At 33.1% G+C, this 19,239-nt stretch overlaps 3 protein-coding genes and 1 pseudogene across 5 annotated transcripts in view; 2 read left to right on the top strand and 2 right to left on the bottom strand.

The window, feature by feature from the left end:
- LOC124447738 (DNA repair protein RecN-like) overlaps window positions 1–19,239 on the bottom strand; it is a 63,799-nt gene that overhangs the window by 14,859 nt on the left and 29,701 nt on the right. Inside the window, exon 1 of one of the 3 annotated variants that reach the window (XM_046998735.1) lies at window positions 16,231–16,279. The exons of the other annotated variants lie outside the window; for them this stretch is intronic. The gene's annotated coding sequence lies outside the window, so the exon portion shown is untranslated. Of the gene's footprint in view, window positions 1–16,230; window positions 16,280–19,239 lie in introns of those variants that run through there. 3 annotated transcript variants of the gene reach the window in all.
- LOC124447764 (long-chain-fatty-acid--CoA ligase 1-like) lies at window positions 610–5,651 on the top strand (the record flags this gene model as incomplete). The annotated part of the gene is made up of 16 exons (XM_046998766.1): window positions 610–658; window positions 1,184–1,260; window positions 1,331–1,408; window positions 1,491–1,573; window positions 1,650–1,701; window positions 1,781–1,866; window positions 1,936–1,990; window positions 2,347–2,442; window positions 2,515–2,587; window positions 3,094–3,182; window positions 3,264–3,380; window positions 3,780–3,833; window positions 3,911–4,000; window positions 4,444–4,545; window positions 4,624–4,695; window positions 4,762–5,651. Coding segments are annotated over 16 exons (1,335 nt in total), but the record flags the coding sequence as incomplete, so codon positions are not given.
- LOC124449606 overlaps window positions 7,394–19,239 on the bottom strand; it is an 85,025-nt gene continuing 73,179 nt past the window's right edge. Inside the window, exons 2-7 of the mRNA XM_047000543.1 lie at window positions 12,820–12,915; window positions 11,847–12,403; window positions 11,402–11,674; window positions 9,960–11,184; window positions 7,888–7,964; window positions 7,394–7,581 (exon numbers count right to left, since the gene is read on the bottom strand). Of these exons, the coding sequence (XP_046856499.1) occupies window positions 7,394–7,581; window positions 7,888–7,964; window positions 9,960–11,184; window positions 11,402–11,674; window positions 11,847–12,403; window positions 12,820–12,821 (2,322 nt within the window). The 5' untranslated portion in view covers window positions 12,822–12,915. The remainder of the gene's footprint in view (window positions 7,582–7,887; window positions 7,965–9,959; window positions 11,185–11,401; window positions 11,675–11,846; window positions 12,404–12,819; window positions 12,916–19,239) is intronic.
- LOC124447747 overlaps window positions 18,339–19,239 on the top strand; it is a 36,882-nt pseudogene continuing 35,981 nt past the window's right edge.

The raw sequence follows: 19,239 nt of genomic DNA, 5'->3' as shown, positions 1-19,239 counted from the left end.
CAGTGACAATTAACCGTTGTGTGATTATATTCTTTAGGTTTTAAAGAGAGAAAAACTAGAAATTTAAGAAATTCATCAAAATATATCTTAACTTGGTACCTTTATTGTACTTTTACCTTCACAGAATCTAATAACTTCAATGAGATATTCGAATAGACAATATTTTGTCAGATTTTGATCTTATCCTATCCGTGTTTAACCGAAGGAGAATGTTCCTTTCTATTGTACAAAGTACGATTTTCCTAATGAGTTTCTCACGAACATAGACAGAATTATTTAACATAACCTGTTCTTTACAAGGCGGAACAAAGAACATAAGCACATTGGTCGTGATTAACAATTTGTTTCAGTGTTACCACATAAGATGTCATTTCCTTTTAACGAAACAAATGATCCCTCCCATTTAACCTTCTATGTTACACATGAATCCAGGTGGTCAGCGGGTAAGCCTTGTGTGTTTATTGGGAATGTGGGATAAGAGTATTTATTTCAGCCTAGCTAAACCTGTACAATGTTTACACAATTTGTTTCACAAGTGGTACCACGGGTAAGATTTATGTGTAGTTTTACCTTGGGACGGATGAAAGTAGGGAGTAATTATTTCAGCCTGCTAAACCTGACGATGTTTACACAATTTGTTTCACAAGTGGTACCACAGGTAAGATTTATGTGTAGTTTTACCTTGGGACGGATGAAAGTAGGGAGTAATTATTTCAGCCTGCTAAACCTGACAATGTTTACACAATTTGTTTCACAAGTTGTACCACAGATAAGATTTATGTGTAGTTTTACCTTGGGACGGATGAAAGTAGGGAGTAAATTGCAATCGCCAGGAGCTACGCGGCTATGAAAGCACCTGCAAAAAGCAAAGTCATTTTTTCGAAGGAAATAAAGCCGAAACAATATGTTCGTAACGATTCCTCATTGCAAAAAAATCATTGTAGAAAATATATTTCGTTTAAAGCGCTTTTGCTGAAACATTGTATGTAAATATTAGCATTTTTGTAAATAATTCTATTTTTGAGTATTTTTTTAAATATGTTAGTTGGGGGGAGGGGTGGAGAGGGTTGCCGCGAATCTTTGATCCGCCCCTGATTTTAGGAGTCGTACCCCCAGGTAATTCTCTTGTGTAGTTTCACCAGTGGTACCTATATTGAACTTTGGTTATGACGTTCATTTTTAGGGCAACCAAAGGGAGTGATGTTGAGCAACAAGAACATGATATCCTGCCTCGCTGCAACTTTTATACATTTTGAGAAGGTTTAGTAAAATGAAGATAGTATCTTTGCTGTGTTCTTTAGTTTCAATTTCTTCATACTTTCGTCTTTAGAATGGCTACCCAGTGGATTCAAGCTTTGTTCACATATCCTATCTTCCGCTTCCTCACATGTACGAGAGACTTGTTATGGTAATTGAAAAATATTTTACTTCCTGGTGTAAGTTGTACTTTTAAGCTACAGATTTTTGTATTACGCCGTCGACATTTGTAGATGATTATTTGCTGTGCTGGAGGTCGAGCTGGGTTCTTTCGTGGTGATGTGAAACTTCTTTTGGATGACATCCAGTTATTGAAGTAATTCTCTTGAAATTCATTCACTTGTTGTGGATCACTGTAAATCATACAATATGATGTGTGATTAATTTTTTAGGCCTACATTCTTCGCTTCAGTTCCTCGTTTGTTAAATCGTCTTTACGATAAGGTTATTCAATGTAGACAATCGTTGTTTGTTTGTGTGAAAGATTTGTTGTGCTCATTTGTCTGTGATTTTAATTCTGCAGGTTATATCAAATATTGAAAGTAGCAGTAGCTTAAAAAAATGGCTGTTCTTCAAGGCTTTTGAGTCGAAGAGAGCGGACTTGATAAAGTATTCAATAGTGAATGAAATAGCTTTAAGACCATTATGAAAATCTAAATATATTTATTTTCACTGTAGAGGTCAAATCTCCAAAAATACTTTGTGGGACAAAATAGTTTTTCATAAAATTCAAGTACGAAACGGACAGGCTGTTACGTCACCGGTGACTGACTGTTACGTCACCCCTTGAGTGCCATTTACTTCACTGGTGGGGGCTTCCTTCGTCACAGGTAAGAGCCCGTTACGTCACCGATGAGGCCTCGTTACGTCAACATTTTTATACTCGTAAAACACTTCATTCGTTTCATTAAAAAAGCTATTATCATGTTTCAATGATATTAAGATTAGTGATTTTCCTTATATTTCCCGCTAATTGTTTACTCTCACCTGGCCAATGAATTGTAAATTACATTTGGCTGCACCGGGCACTCGCCGTCATTCTTTCGGGGGACTGGTATTGAAACTAACTGACAACTTTCTTCTTTACAGGCAATTTTAGGTGGAAATGTAAATATCATTCTCACAGGTGCTGCTCCTATTGATGGTAAAGTTTTAGAGTTTTTAAGAGTCGTTCTTGGATGTTTGGTTCGTATTTATTTATGACATCACGTTTCAACTGTGTTACCATGGTTACATCTTAGTTCTCTTTGTGTTAAGATTTTTGAAGGTTATGGTCAGACTGAGTCTACAGCACTTGTTTCTCTGACAAATAAACTTGATCTTTCCCCAGGTACTACGTATTTCCGTATGAACACTTCTGTGGTACTTCATTTAAAATGTAATATTGTAAACGTTGAGAAAGTCAATATTAAGACATTAAGACCTAAGTAAGGTTGCCTGGGGCCTGGGTCTGAATAGTTGATTTGAAGTGTTTTGTCATCTTTTATTTATGTACAATGAACTATAATATCCTAGAAAATGAGCTAAAAGCGAACACTTAATGTTCATCTCTATTGTTAGATTGTCACAATTACCTATAAACCCCATTCATATTATCTACGTAGGTACCAGGCCCTGCAGTTGATAGCGCTATTATTGTAGTCATGTCCAGGTTTTGTAATCATTTCTAATTAATAATGGTACAATGTTTTCCTAAGTATTTTACACAATATAGAGTGAATAACTCACTAGGAATTTTTCAACATATTTTATCCATCTGTATACTTATAAGTGACCCTATCTTATACATGTCTATACCAACAGGTGACTATATTTTATCCATGTATGTACCTATAGGTCACGTTGGATCACCTAGTGCCTGTAACTATGTGAAACTTGTTGATGTACCAGAAATGAACTATTTTACTTCAAACAATCAAGGCGAAGTAACGAATCTTGTTTTTTATTTTCTACTTTGCTAATGTTATGTTACGATTGTGCATTGAAAGAATGATTTTTGTTTTAAGATATGTGTCTATGGTCCAAATGTCTTCAAGGGATATCTTAAAAATCCTGACAAAACATCTGAAATGTTAGATGATGATGGCTGGTTGCATACAGGTGATGTAGGAGAATGGAAACAGGTCAGTTGAAGTTACATAGTAGCAAAGGATGTAAAATAATGTTTTTTTGTTGTTATCGAAATTAATGTGGGAAAAATGACGTTAACTGGTTGTTAATTTTTGCTAAGACATTATCTGTAAGCGAATTCAGGAAGATGATAACTAAAAAACAGACATTTGACTTCAAGAATTTTACACCAAATACGAAGCAAGTTCCTTTAAAGAAATTTATTATAATTTATTATAATATATTAATATTAATTTTATTTCTCTAAGAAGGAAACGATAGAAAAATATTTTGTCATCATGAACAATTTTTTGTATTATCGTACTTTCATGCAAATATAGTGTACATTATCTTTTACTTAATGATTAAGTATGTGGTGAGGTGCTCATAATGTTTCTGTTTTTGTTTTATAGAATGGAACGCTTAAAATAATTGGTCGAAAAAAATGTATTTTCAAGTTGTCGCAGGTTTATAAAACATAAATGATAGCAACCATTATATATTTTGTTTTTTTATTTATCTTATTTGTGATTGTGTCTTTTAGGGCGAATATATTTCTCCTGATAAAATTGAAAATGTTTACATCAAATGTCCTTTCGTCGCTCAAGCTTTTGTACACGGTTCTAGTCTTAAGGTACTGGGGCGAGTTGTTCTGCATGGCTGTGAACTTTTGCTTGAAATTTTGATTTGATTCTTAATTTTGAGATTTGATTTGCATAAAAATTACGATATCTTTTGCTTACTGCTGAGATCAAAATTCGTCTCAATTCACTTTAGATTTAATTTACGATATCTGACTGCTGAGATCAAAATTCGTCTCAATTCACTAACTTTCTTATGGGTTGAGAATTGATATGATGCTGAATCAAAATTGTAAAAATGTTGATTTGCCAGTAAAATGTACTTGCATTTATTTGGAATATTTATTCGCTTAAAATGTTTGGCTTTGAATTTGATGATAAATGAATGATTTATTATTTGAATATTATTATTATGTTTGATTTTTTTATAAAAATAAGAATGAATTTATGATTTCTTGTTTGCATTGTAGCATAATGTAATCTTTCCGATATTTAGTCATTTCTTGTTGGAATCATTGTTCCTGATGAAGAAATTCTTACAAAATGGGCCAAAGACAATAACATAAACAAATGTTTTGAGGAATTATGTCAGGATACGGTACTACATTAAGATAGAAATTCCACATGTTTTTCATTGCATTCAAACGCTTGTACTTTCTATTACTTCAAACTTCAGGCCGTCAATTACATGATTCTGAATGACATCATCTCCAGAGGAAAGGAAGCAAAGTTGGCGTCGTTTGAACAGGTTTTTACTCGATAATTTTCTTCTGTAGTTTTATTTCACCTCATCTTATTTCTGTCATTATTTCAGGTCAAAGGAATTCATCTTCATTCGCAACTATTCACTCCAGATAATGGATTACTAACTCCAACCCTTAAGTCCAAACGATTTACGTTAGCGAAAAGATTTAATGATGAAATTGATCGTTTGTATGAAAACTTGGAGAAGATTCCAGCTAAGCCGCAACTTTAAGGCTTGTGGCTGTTTTAGCTCGTTTATAGTTTAGTTTGATCGCTTAATTCTTCAGGGTAAAAATACGTTGAAAACAAGGGTTTAAATACATGTTGCTCTGAAAATAGAATTTTAACGTCAAATTATATAAAATACAAATAATATAACGAATAAAGAGCGACTGCGGAACATATTCTTTAATGGAGGTGGTATGGTTATTGACCACTGAATCCCAGAAAGTTGTTTGCTAGTAGAGGATGTGTTTACAAAATTCAATGTGGAAGCAAAATTATTTGAAGGGGGATATAACTGCACAGTCCTCCTCGATCCATGATAAATGCATAGTGATACTTTGGAAGCATGGAACTAGGTTTAGAAAAGATTAAATTGATTACGACCTAGACCATGTCGCATCGAGGGTAGTTCAAAATAAATTATAGAAGCTTATTTTAAATTCAAAAGACTTTTTAACAACATTAAAAGTTTATAAAGAATATTTAAGACTGAAATAATCCCAATAGGATTCGCTCCAGAGTATTTTAAAATGGAAATAGATTGTAATGTATCCTGACCATCCATAGATCCGCCACTGGACCTAAATATTGTCGAACTAAAAATGTACGATGACTTGCAATATTATTCATGTTATGCACTTTAAGTAGCAATTTTTACTACTAAAGCAATTTCTAGGAACATTGCAAATCTTGAGGTGCTTATGTTGAAAATATATTTATTTGATAAATACAAAATAAAAAGAAAACATTATTTCCAGTAGATTTGAGGTTGATACTTTATTTAATATCCTTCTTAATCCACTAAATGAATTGTCTACAAAATGCTAAAAGATTATTACATGGCTAAACACTTGTTGCTATAAAAAGTTCCAGTCATTTAGATGAACTTTATGCAAACATCATAAAAAATAATGTAATTTATGAGCAGTTAATGTTTGGATTACTTTTACTTACAACAACATTTTTTATCTTAACTGACATCTACAATTTCCAAATTAAGGTCAGTTTATTAATGGAGAGACGAAACTGAGGCTTGTTTAAACGAAACGATTTATTTATTTTTGTAGGGGTAGGGTAGCAATATTTGATAATTTTCTGTTTAAAGACAAGTCTGTGATGTAATATCAGCTTTTCATATTTTTTTGTCGGAAATGAAGAATGATTTACGTGTCGAAAAACATTTCGTTTTTGGTAGGATCCCAACTGTTGTTTGGTAAGTGACAAAGACTCGTCAAGTTCTGTCTCACCTTTCATATAAACATGGTTCTTATAGTATTGTTTATTTATACTACAAATAACTAGAATTATATCAACAAGTAAATGATTACATTTATAGCAATGTTCACGGATTACTTTGATGTTTAAGATTGTCGTTAAGATGACTTTTTCCAATACGACTGGTGGGTTAAGTCGTAGTGGGTGATATTTGATTTGATAAAGATTATTTTTTTCACTTAATGTCCACGGGTTCTCCGAAGGAAATGACTCATTAACATCAATAACATCAATAATTGTCTCAAAACGATTTTCTAAACATTGCTATAAATTGCTAAAAAGTGTAAAAAAGGTAGTTTTTTCATTATGTTTTTCTGAAATATAGCCACAAATTTACATGTTTATACAACATATAACATTTCTACCTCTAAATTATCAACTTTCCCCAATCTCTAAGATCAAGAATTTTTGGCAATTTTTTTAACTCTTATAAAACGTTTTGAAAGCAATAATTATAAGATTCCGAATAAGCAATCACTGAAATAAAACATTGTTTTTAAGATTACGGAATTTCTTTGTCGTAAAAAAAATAAACATCTTTTTTACAAGTTTGAAAATTTTTGCTATCCAATGGATAACGCTATCTAAGGTTCGTGCAACCGGCCTTAGATGATCAAGTTATCAACAACTTTGCATGTTTCAGGTTGATGATTTAGGCGCGGAGTATGGAGGGAGGCATATTTTAACAATACAAAATACTGAAAACATTTGCGGACTTAACTAGCAAAAAAATCTTAATCTCAAAATATACCTAATAAAAATGTGAAGGTATGTTTTGAAATTTGAAGATGTCAACAAATAAGTTGATATAATTTATCTACATTTGCTTCTGACTGCAAAATAGTAATTTCGTTTGTATGAATGTGCCACCCCCGAAAAAGAAGCTGGCTTTCTCAAAAACCCTCACTTATGAAGTTGGTACAGATACGATTGTGAAAATTCGTTTAGCAAATTTTTCCTTGTCTATTTTGTTTAGAACAATATCGATGCTTTAATGGAGGCGTAGATTATAGTCATTATACATAAAAAATAAATGAAATGAATTTTTATGACAAAAGTTTTCATTTCGTGTAACATCTCAACGATGCAGTCCTGGACCTTCAAAATAATTTCAGCTTACATTTCACATTGTTGGTGATACTGTCGACTTCATTATCACTATTAGTGAAATTAACAGCACACATAAATTATAAGCTACATTGTTAAACCATTTCATCATCACTTTCATTACTTTCAGCTTTCCAAAATTCACTATCAATGCAATAATCGTCATTATCACTGCTTGTGAAAGGTGCGAAGTCGCTCACATACAAATTATAAGGTAGATTGTACTCCTTGCCTGACCAATCATTTAAACCGCGAATAGCGAGAAAATTGATTTTACCATCATCTTGAATACAAGTTATTTTGTAATCAGTAAGTTTAAAAATTTTAACTAAAGGTTCAGCTTTAAAGTATGTTACAAGTTTCCATTGAATCAGATCAAACACGAACATGCAACCTACAATATCTTGAAACAAAACATATTTGTTTCTTCCCATAAAATAGCAACACTTAACCGTACATGAATGCTTAAATTGAGATGCTTTTTCAGGAGCACTTAGCACCTCATAAAAAATTATTTTATTTTCTACACAACAAGCTAACATTTTGTCGTCAGACGACAGAATACAATGGCTACACTCCTCCCGTTTACTATCTGATTGAAATGAACACATGGTTCGTTCACTGGTTATATTTTTATCATAGTCGTATATCCAAATTGATGTTCCTCTACATAAGATGATTATGCGGTTATTCATGGAAGAACAACAAGTGTCTACTTCCATCAAATAATTTTCAGGAAGGAAAAGCTTTAAAACTTTGTCTTTCACAAACCAGACGTAAATGGTTTTACGACAAGAACCCTTTTTTTTGGTGCAAAATAGAATCAAGGATGAGTCTGGAGAAAACAGCACAAAATGGAAAACTGAGTTACTATCCTCCAGTCTATGAACTATTTCAGAAGTGGAGAAAGAGGAATCGGCGGAAAAAAATTTAAGTTCAGAATTAGAACATTTTACAAAATACCGTCCATCATAAGAGAATGTGAATTTATTTGCATCAGATGTGTCTAACTGGGAAATGGCTACGTTGTCTTTATAATAGTTTGAGCTTAAAAAATCTGCAGGAAAATCTTGTAAAGAAATCATTTTTTCTTCGCCTTTCAATCGAAATACAAACTTAAGTCCCGCAGCAGAATTCTCGTCCTCACAAAGCAAAGGGGGAAATCTGGAAACTCTTTCAAAATGCTCGTTGCTATCCAAAAACCAAGCGAAAAGATTTTTTATATTTTTGTAAATGATAGCGTGGTTATTATGCGTAAAACCAAATATATCTGAATTTTCTTTCATATCACCATGGAGCTTGAAGCTATCATGGCTAGTCTTAGCAGTATCGTCCTTAAGGTGAACCTCGTCATGATCTTGAGAATGATCAAATTTGTACAAATAAGATTTACATACATCACCAAGTATACATATGTTTTTAAGAAGCAACCAATTTTTGTCACTAGAAAAACAAACTACATTGCCCCAAATCAGATTATGTAAAGATATTGGCATGTTGTGAATAAAAACGGAGCCTTCCTGGACAATCGATAATCTATCTTTGAGAAGCCCAAAACGACGATTCAAATTAGATGGCCAAACCATATTTCCCATGAAGAAATCTTTCAGACAATCTCTCATCCAATAAAAGAATTGTAATGGGCGAGGTAGTGACATGTATTCCTTCATAAAGTAAATCCCCTGGTCGCAGATTTCTACATTACATTTATCTGCATTAAAATAACGTACCAAGAAACGTCGGAGAAATACATTTGGAGACAATGCAAGGTCGGACATGTAATAAAGAGTATATGGAAAAAAATGCCATGTGTACAAAAAAGAATTCAGTTTCCATTGATTATTAAGATCGCTTTCACACATGAGCTTGAACACATGATCCCCTGTTTTGACATTCCAGATTTGGTGTTTGGAAGAAGTGGGATATTTCTCAGGAGTGACGGAAAATATACATTTATCATCAGGTCGACATTCAACATTTTCCGCTCTTACCGCTATGTAATTTACATGTTCATGTTCAACAAAAGAAGCCCAGTTATAAAATGTATCAGTTTGTGGAAATTGAGTTTTCTCAACTGTCATTCTCTCGTCTACGGAAAACCAGAATCTTAATGTCCCAAAAAATATCCATTTGTCGTCAGGGGAGAATGCTAAGCAATGAATCTTGTCCACGTTTAACTGAAAGGGACCACATTTTTGTTGAAAAAAAGGTGTTTCAAACAGATAAAGAACGTTTTCTTTTCCTCCTGCCAACAAAGTTCTGTCTGTTGAATAAGCATAGACGTCACACTTAATTTTTAAAATATAAGCGTCGCCATTGGAATAAATATTCGGCAATCTACATTGGTTTGAATGCTTTGACATAAATGCTTCTCTGACGTTTGAGGATAACCTTGAAAGACAGGAGTCCAAAAGATCAGGGTTATCTACATAATAAAAACTGTCATTTTTAAGAATAGACAGTAGTTCCTTAACAGTTTGTTTTTCATCTTCTTTTAACTCAATATTTCCAATTGCAAAGTGAATGTCATTTAAAAGATAAAAAATACCTGATGTACTTCTTTCTATTCGTTGTTTGAGAAACTGATAGTTAGTAAAACACTGAAAAAAAATTCTCGACAATTCAGAGTTTTCAGTTGAAAGATGAAATAGATAGCGAAACTCAATTTCGAGGATGTAACAGACAACGGAATTTTTATCTGAGTCATTGAATGGTAGTCCATTCTCCAGGAATGATGTCAAAAGTTCGATGACAATTTCCTTAAAGAAAACTTGTGCTGCTGTTTTATCTATTACGAACTTTCGCGAAGCGCGTTTTTTAACAGTGAGCCAGTCAGGTATAAGATTGTGAAGAAACGTGAACTTTTCTTCATCACAAGAAAAAAACAGTGAAATAGCATCAATTACTTCTTGTTCGTCAAGATTTAAATTTTCTTTCTTTAAAAGAAATGGAATAAACGAACTAGGAAGAGGTGAAGGAGCAACCACTGCACAACCTAACAATTTTTTATAGAAATCTTTTCCAACTTTCTCATAAATACGTTTAAAATTATTAAGAAAGTAACCATCAATATCTTGTGGGCATTTTTCAAGATCCGTTTCAGATGAATCTTTGAGAGTTTTGACAAGATAATGTGCAAACAAAAACATTCCTTTACATTTTTTTGTAATTTCTTTTGCAGAAAATGATTTACCAGTGAAGTCGACTTGATTTTCCAAAAAAGTTTGAATATCTTGTTCATGTTTTTCATAAGCCCTAGCATTATTCGCATCTCCTGAACAAATCTTTACACATGGATGGTAATTTTTTAAAGTAAATTGCGTGTAATCTACTGGACGTGTTGTTATAAAAAAAAGTAGCCATTGTGGAAGTTGGGGAAAACGAAAAGTTACCATATCAAAAAATTCATTTTTCGAATCATAATCTGCCTCATCTAAAGCATCGATAACAATAAGAGTTTTTGAAAAAGTCTCAAGCTTCCATAATGGATCTTCGAAAAACTTAGTAAAAAGTTCTTGAACGCCTAGTTTAGTATCGCTTAGTCGTTTTTGTATTCCAGACACCCCTCCCAATAATTTCAAATAATCAGGAAAACGTTTACCTAACTGATAAGCAACACTGGCCAGGAGAGATCTTGGATCACGACGTGTACCATCATTATGTCTAAAAAAGAATGCTGCTCCTAACTTCCCATCATCCTTAGCGCGTTGAGCAATAGCAGCTGACATAACTGTTTTACCAACTCCAGCATCACCCATAAATACAAAAGCTCTTGATTCTCCAGGTTCATCGAACCAAGCAGAGAAATCGTTGATCAACCATTTTCTTGTTTCTGGATCGAATTTTTGATAGTGTACATCGATATCGCTGTCACAATTGGCAAAATCTATGAGAATACAATGTTAAAGTAAGTTTTATTTGAAAGACATCTCGTCTTCATTCTTTAATGCATTTCTATATATAGCAGTAATGGTTTGTGTTAACATTTTGCAAATCGTTCACATTTTTTCAATAACTTAGTTTGCTTAGAATCCTTAATAGTGTGTTTTGTGATGTTGAATTTATAAATCTGCACTTGAAATTTAGTTGTTCTAATAATATACCATTAATATAGCTTTGATAAAGTTGCTCAACTTTGTCTTGAAGTTGATCAGTTTTTTTGACAATGATGCTTTCTGTGTATTCAACTTTATCAGCACGTCTTTTCAACTGATCTATTTCTTCAATGCAGTTCGAAAATTTGTCAAGCTTCTCTTGCGCTAACTTTTTGTACTCTTCGTTTTCAAATTTCATTTCTTCAACTTCTTTTCGAAGTCTGTTAATGGGATCTTTTAACACTTCACATAAAGTACGATCAATTGTTTGCAATGTCAAAGCTGTAAAATGTAATTAAAATGGTGTTGATGAAATATATTAAATATACGATATACCGATACACCGATATTGCTGGGATGTTTTAGATGAAGATGTTATAACTAATTTTTTGTTTCATACGTTCTGCAAAACGTTAATAAAACCCACTCAATGATATAATAATGAAAAATATACCTTGATCTTTCCAATGATTTATATCATTCAAAACTTCATCTTCAGTTGCTAAACACAATTCTTTCACAAGTTGCTTCATATTGTCGATTTTCTTTTGAAAATCTGTTTCGTTCCATTCGTCAAAATTGCAGTGACCCCAAGAATTTCTATTTTCTCTAACGATTTTTGCCGCATTCTGGATCAGGTACGAAAAAATTGGGACCTTTTCTAGTAACCTAAGCACTACTGATGCGTCACAACTGTTGTAACAGTTAAACTTTACCATGTAGTTTGGAAGGAAAAGTTTTCCAAAGTCGACATGTGACTTAACTTCATAGTTAAATTTCTTCTTATCCTTTGTTTCATTATTGTTGATATTTTTATAATGCAGATCGTGGGAATATTTTGGTGAAGGAAAGTTGTGAATCTTTTGAACATGAATATTATGAGATTTCTTTAATCCATCATACTCATTTAAAATATTATTTTCCAGGTAAGGTCGAACAGCTGGTATCAAAACATGATTAAGTACGATTCCATAAACACACCATCGTTTTTCATCGTCATTTAACGTTGTCCTAAAACGATCATCATTAATTATTGAGGGAAAATTGAAATACATGCATATAAATTGCTCTATAGTGATACATATGATTGACAGACACTTAACTAAAAGCTAGCATGTGATAAGGACAACGTATGTGTGTACTTCATGTAGAGGCGTATTAAAAGGAACTAGACAGGGAGCTATATTTCTTGAGTTATTACAAAAGTTTTAAAAATCTTTTATTTAGAAAGCGTAAAACTCAGAAATGTATTGTTGGACAAGACCATTTAATTTGATCCAAGTTCATCATAATATAATATTATATAAGCAAATGATGGTGCAAATATATTATTATAGTTGATTTTTATTATTCACCCTTAGATAAAAGGATAAGTTATGAGAAATTCAACAATTTGCGACGTATTAATTGAAATTAAGATAACTTACATTTTTTCATTTCATCAAGCTTCATTAATGATTGTTTCTCCATAAACTTTAAGTGCTATAACAATTAACCATCTCCGTCGTGAAGTTTAAATTTACCTGTGAATATTCAAGGAAGCCATTTCATTAACAATATAGACTTAAGGCTGAAAGACACTAGGCAATGGCTTTCGTTGCGCGTCTAAAACTACAGCTTTGCGTGGTTATTAAGCAAGTAGCGTAGCGCGTCATCTGGTCGCTTTGACAGTTCAACATGTTGAACTTTTGACATTGGTCGCTTCAGTCGCTTTACACTGATTGGCCAATAGATAAATTTTAACTTCCTAAATGCATATCATATTCCCTATCATAAGCATCATACGAAATTTATAGATTATACCTTGGAAAACGAAGGCAATATATAGTGAATTCACACTGGAATCTTTCAGATTTTATATGATTTATTAAATAGGGACAATAGGAGCTACAAACTGCAACCCTAATGCACAACCTAAATGCACAGAATAAGATTGTCCACGATACACGCGTAATGGGCTATGATCTTATTGGCGTGTTTTAACTGGCTTGTTCTCTTTTCTCCACATAGTAGTTTGTACTGAGTAAATATTCATATATTAGTAGCTATAATAAAGGCCAAAATAAAAAGTTTAAGTGATGTCTGTGTCTGTAACAAACAGAAATCTCCGCCATGTTCAATAAACGCCACGTTAAATGTCGCGATCATTGAGTTCTATAATAACTGGAGCGGCTATCTCAAGCGCGGCCTTAGATATCTGATGATGCCAAAAAAATGGCGGATTTCGTCCGTTGCCGCTGAGATTTACCGAAATTGACCGCTTTTCCGAAAATTTCACAATTTCCCACTCCCTCCTGAGGAAAGAGTGAGGAAAATGTATATGTGTATTTGGGATTCGGCAAGCAATTTTTTGATGAAAATCACAATAAAAACCTGCAATTCATAACAGCGAGTCAACTGTGGTTGTCAGTTATCTGCTCCTACGAGGATGCATTTATAACTATCGACGAAAGACCTATATGTCGGCTACACATGTATGAATGCAGATGTGCGTCGTTTTCTTACCAGCGTCAAATTTGTTTGATCGATTAAACTCTTTAGTCTATACAAAAAAGTATATCATAGTTCATCTCCACGGTTCACGAGAGAGAAGTCAGCTTATTTGTTATCATTGCTATTTTGCTTCTTTTCATGCAATGGGCAATGGCTTTTTTCGCCACAATTGTAGGATTTTTACTTGTTTCTTTAAAAAAGTAAATATTAAATCTCTGGATATATGAGTTGGGCAAAATGCAAATAATCATCAAAACACTTATGCTTCCAATGGTGTTTATAACTCATTTGTAGTTTTAATACTTCTACCTTTCTTTTTCACTTTGTTTTGTTTTTCCTATATTTGCAATATAAGTGCACTATAATTTGAATGATTAACACAGTTTTCACCTCAATAATAAATTTCATAAGCAGTTGGTAGTGCATTTTGTTCTCTGAGTATCCACATCTGGTGTTTTGTTCATAGAAGAATGATGAAGTGCAAGTAGATATGTCATAGCAAGGCAATAAAACCAAATGAATTACATTCCTATAGTGTACTTTTATGCTAGAAGCTTAAAAGCTTTTTAGAAATTAGAAAGTTATTGGATTATATTACCTCTATATCATCAATCTCATGATAAGAAATAAGAAGCAAAAATTTTAGAAAAGCTTTGAAAAGTGAAAACTTTTCTTTAAAAAGCAGCACAATGCATATGATAAATCTCCATTCTGTACTCTAATAGGTAAATAAGCTCAAATTTTTCTTGAAGAAATATAAGAAATATATAAGAAATATACAGTACAGTAACTTTAAAGGTTTCATCACTGAATCTTTAATGCTTCAGTATAGTGCATTAGATATTAGTAACATTCAAACAACACTCAACTAAAATATTTTGATAAAGATATGACATGATTTAAACATTAAGTTACATAAAACCCAATGGCTTATACAGTTTGAAGCTTCACATCTGCATCGAGTCATCATCAATCTCAGTACAAATGTTTACATAGACACAAACTTTATGGCCTTCCATTTTACATGTTTGTGAATTGACATTTCATTAAGCATCAAAACACACACAACCTTCTTGCCATCTTTCTTTGGATCATGAACTTTAACTTCAAAGCATTCAAGGCATCCTTAGTGAATCCATTGTCTCCATCCATAGAATTTGACCACAATCAAATTAAATAACTCTGGATAGGGCAGACAATAAATCAATTATCTTTACAGCATTATCATTTTTTAAGACTCTGCCTGGTCAATAACATCTTCCAGTCATCTTTACTCCTTGATCTTCCCTGCATGTTGTCAGCAAATAGAACATAACAAGCTCTGCTCCAAATCATGGGTACCGTTGGGGCTGATCATTTCTTTTGATACCAGATCACATTTTGATACAGAGCAAAATGTGTGCAGTGTCTTTTGCTTTAGGAAACTATTTTGCAAATAGATGGGTAAATTTACGATTTCATGCATTAACAAATGACAGAAAAGTATACAGAATTTTATAAGAATTTTACAAGTATACAGAGTTTTATAAACAGGAAAACATCAGTTTATTTGGCGTTCAAGTCAGTCTTAAAAAATACGATCTTTAATATGTATTTTATGGCTTTTCAAGTGCATGTATAATTGCTTTTCAATCGTTGACGGACTAACAAAACAAACAACTACCTCACCTGTGAGAAGCGATATGTTCCTTTTTGTGGAAACTACGACATCCAACAATTGAACGATTGAAGTTTTGGCATTATAAAAGAAATCCCAAAAAAGATATCGTCACCGATTATGGAACTAACGATGTCCGTATTCTGTGATATCGTGTTTGTTTTTGAAAAATTCTTTATAATTTACTATAGACACCAGGGGGAGGTCGAGAATATTATTTTTCTGCAAAGCGATCATTTCAGCGGAAATACGTCCGTTGGCTGCCATTTTTTTGGCATCCTCGCCCCAGTAAAGTTAGCCCCTCCAGTTATTATAGAACTCAATGGTCGCGATTGTCCGCTGCATTTGCGTTTCTGGCGTTTAAGCGACTGACGCGTGCGCATCAATTCGCTTTGGACGCGCGACTAAAGCGACTGCCTAGTATGTTTCAGCCTTTAAACATTACATCAATAATTTAGTGTAGAAATACAACATGAAGTTAGCACAATTTACAACCATTGAGAGAAAAAAGAACTTTATTGTATTTAATGAACATAAGTCAAGGAGAATTTGTATTTTATTACATCTTGGACATCACAGACGAGAATTAACCGTTGTGTGATTATATTCCTTAATTGGTTTTAAGGAGAGAGAAAAGAAACTAGAAATTTAAGAAATTCATCAAAATATATCTTAACTTGTAACGTACCTTTATTAAACTTTATATTTCACAGAATCCCCAATGACTTCAATGAGGTATCCGAATCACTGATCTGATAATAGACTGATATAGCTTCTATCAGAGCCCTCTATTACTAATAGAGGGCTCTGGCTTCTATAGGTATCAAAAGTGAAGCCTCATTATATATGCAAAATCCACTTCCGGGTACCATACAAATTACTTATGTTAACGTTGTTATACAAGGATTTTCGAATATTTAAGGCATTTCTTTACTAATCTCAAACATCTGTCATGGATAAAACAAGTTATGTTAATCAATTTGACATCAAAATGATACCAATATCTGCAAAATATCGCTCGTGTTCAATTGAAAATTGCGCGTGCAAGAATCAATTCCCATCGTTGAAAGGCAAGATAATTCACAGCTCATTTCCAAGTTCAGAGAAGAGAGTTTCGATGCTTAAAGTACCTTTCTTTTATCATTCTTTATTATCTAGACATTGTTTTGTGTAACTTTTGCCGTGACTTCATTAGCTGGGTACTCTTGTTATAGGAAGAAGACAAATTTACTAAGCTTTCTTCCTCACTTTATTCTTATTTTCATTTCCGTTTTTATTTTACAGATATAATTTAATCAACACGCTTTGCTAATACATTTGGACATGGCCTTCATGAATGAGTGAGTATAGTTGTTATTGACAGAACATGTGCATCAATTGCATTGTATACAAAGATTCAGCAACAGAAATTGTATTCCCATGTAATAAACTACCATCAGAAGCTGAAAACACCATCCTGCCTTGTTTCATGTTGATATAACAATAGCTGTTGGTTTGAAACAAATTACTTCTGTTTGTAGACAAAACATATACTGTGATGATTATCAAGATTATAGTAGTGCACACAGCTTTTCCATTGTTTCTGAATTTAAAGTGATTGCAATACTATACATGGCTAATTTTATAGGCAGATGCTGCCAAAGAAAACCACCTGCCCTACTTATTAAGAAGCTGTTGGTTGAAAAAATTACTAAAGTGAATCTGCTTTCCTGTCTTTAAAAGACATGAGTACTTTGATTCAAACCAACAGCTATTGTTATTCAAGTATGCAGTAAAATAGAAAGGTGCTTTTCACTTCAGATGGCAGTTTACCACATGGGAATACAATTCCTGATGCTACGGTATAGATTGTAATTGTTAAAAATGTTGGATACTTTTGTCAATAACAACCATACTTATTCATGGCCATATACAAATGCTACAGCAAGATGTGGTGATTGTATTATTTTTATAAAATAAAAACAGAATTGAAAATAAGAATAAAGAGAGGAAGAAAGCTTAGTAAATTGTCTTGTTCCTAAAACAACAGTACCCAGCTTAGAAAGTCACGGCAAAATTTACACAAAACAATGTCTAGATAATAAAGAATGATAAAAGAAAGGTACTAAACGAATTTTTAAGCATCGAAACTCATTCTAGATCATAACTGCCTCTGAACTTGGAAAATGAGCTGTGAATTATCTTGCCTTTGCAACGATGGGGCAAATTCGATTCTTGCACGCGCAATGTTCAATTGAACACGAACGCCGATATTTTGCAGATATTGGTATCATTTTGATGTCAAATTGATTAACATAACTTGTTTTATCGATGGCATATGCTTAAGATTAGTAAAAGGTCACGAAATGCCTTAAATATTCGAAAATCCTTGTATGTAAACGTTATCCGCCATACATTTCTATATTAGTAATTTGTATTTCTTGTGGTACCCGGAAGTGAATTTTGCATATATAATTAGGCTTCACTTTTGCTACCTATAGAAGCTATATCCAGTCTAATATCAGATCAGTGTATCCGAATAGACAATATTTTGTCGAGATTTTGATCTTATCTCGCTATCCGTGTTTAACCGAAGGAGAATGTTCTCTGTCTATTGTACAAAGTTTCTATTTTCCTAATGAGCGGTTTGCTAATCATTATTCATCATGTTAGATTTAAGCCTAGGCCACACTATCGTCCATATCGACGAATAGTAGAACGAAAACTTACGCAACGAAAATCTAGAACGAAAACTCGACGAAAATTTCGTTTTCTTGCATATGAGAAGAGTTGAAGTTTTGACCTTTTTCGTCAAAGAAAACGCATACTTTGGTTAGTAATATCAGACTTTGTACTCAAACATGGCGGAGTGGCAAGAGGTTTTGATAAATCTGATGCGAGAAAAACCAATTTTGTATGATAAAAGTCACCAGGATTATAAGGACTCGAGGAACAAGAAAAGAAATCACTGGCAAGATGTTTTGGATGAATTTAATAAAATTACGGACTTGGCGTGGGATAGTGAGTATTATTGATAGTCCGCGACACACTTTTTATATCAAATCATGCATTTCCATTATTTTTTAAACATTTTACAGTTGACACTATCATGAAAAAGTGGGCTAATCTGCGTGATTCACTCATGCAGTACAAAAGGCAGTACGATCTTAGAGGAGCTAGTGGTGTTGCTGCCACTGACGAGCCGAATTGGAAATGGTGGCGACCACTTTTATTGATATTTGAAAAAGCAGTAACTTTTTCTTAAGAAGAAGTAATCTTTTTCTTTTAAAGATCGCCATTTTTTCTAATACGTCAAAAACGCCGCTTGCTTATTGCCCAAAAAAAGTTTTGGCTTTGCAAACATGCTTGTAATTTTTCGTCGTGTCTGGCATGCATTTCGTGAACGAATTTTCGTTTCGTTTTCGTTTTCGTGAATATAGACGATAGTGTGGCCTAGGCTTAACCCATAATGATTGAGAATATATTTTAACATAACATGTGCTCTTTTACAAGGCGAAACAAAAAATATAAGTACATTGGTCACGTGATTAATAATCTAGTTGAGAGTTATACAATATGTGATGTCATTTCCTTTTAACAGAAACAAATGAATACCCCATTTAACATTTTATTATAAATGAATCCAGGGACATTCAGCGGGGGACTTGCCTCGTGTGTTTATTGCACATGTGAAATAAAACTATTTTCACTTTCCCAT

This window comes from Xenia sp. Carnegie-2017, unplaced genomic scaffold (assembly GCF_021976095.1).
Source record: "Xenia sp. Carnegie-2017 unplaced genomic scaffold, XeniaSp_v1 HiC_scaffold_23, whole genome shotgun sequence".
Taxonomy (NCBI): domain Eukaryota; kingdom Metazoa; phylum Cnidaria; class Anthozoa; order Malacalcyonacea; family Xeniidae; genus Xenia; species Xenia sp. Carnegie-2017.
The sequence above is the reverse complement of the archived record's forward strand: the minus strand, read 5'-3'. Positions and strand labels throughout refer to the sequence as shown.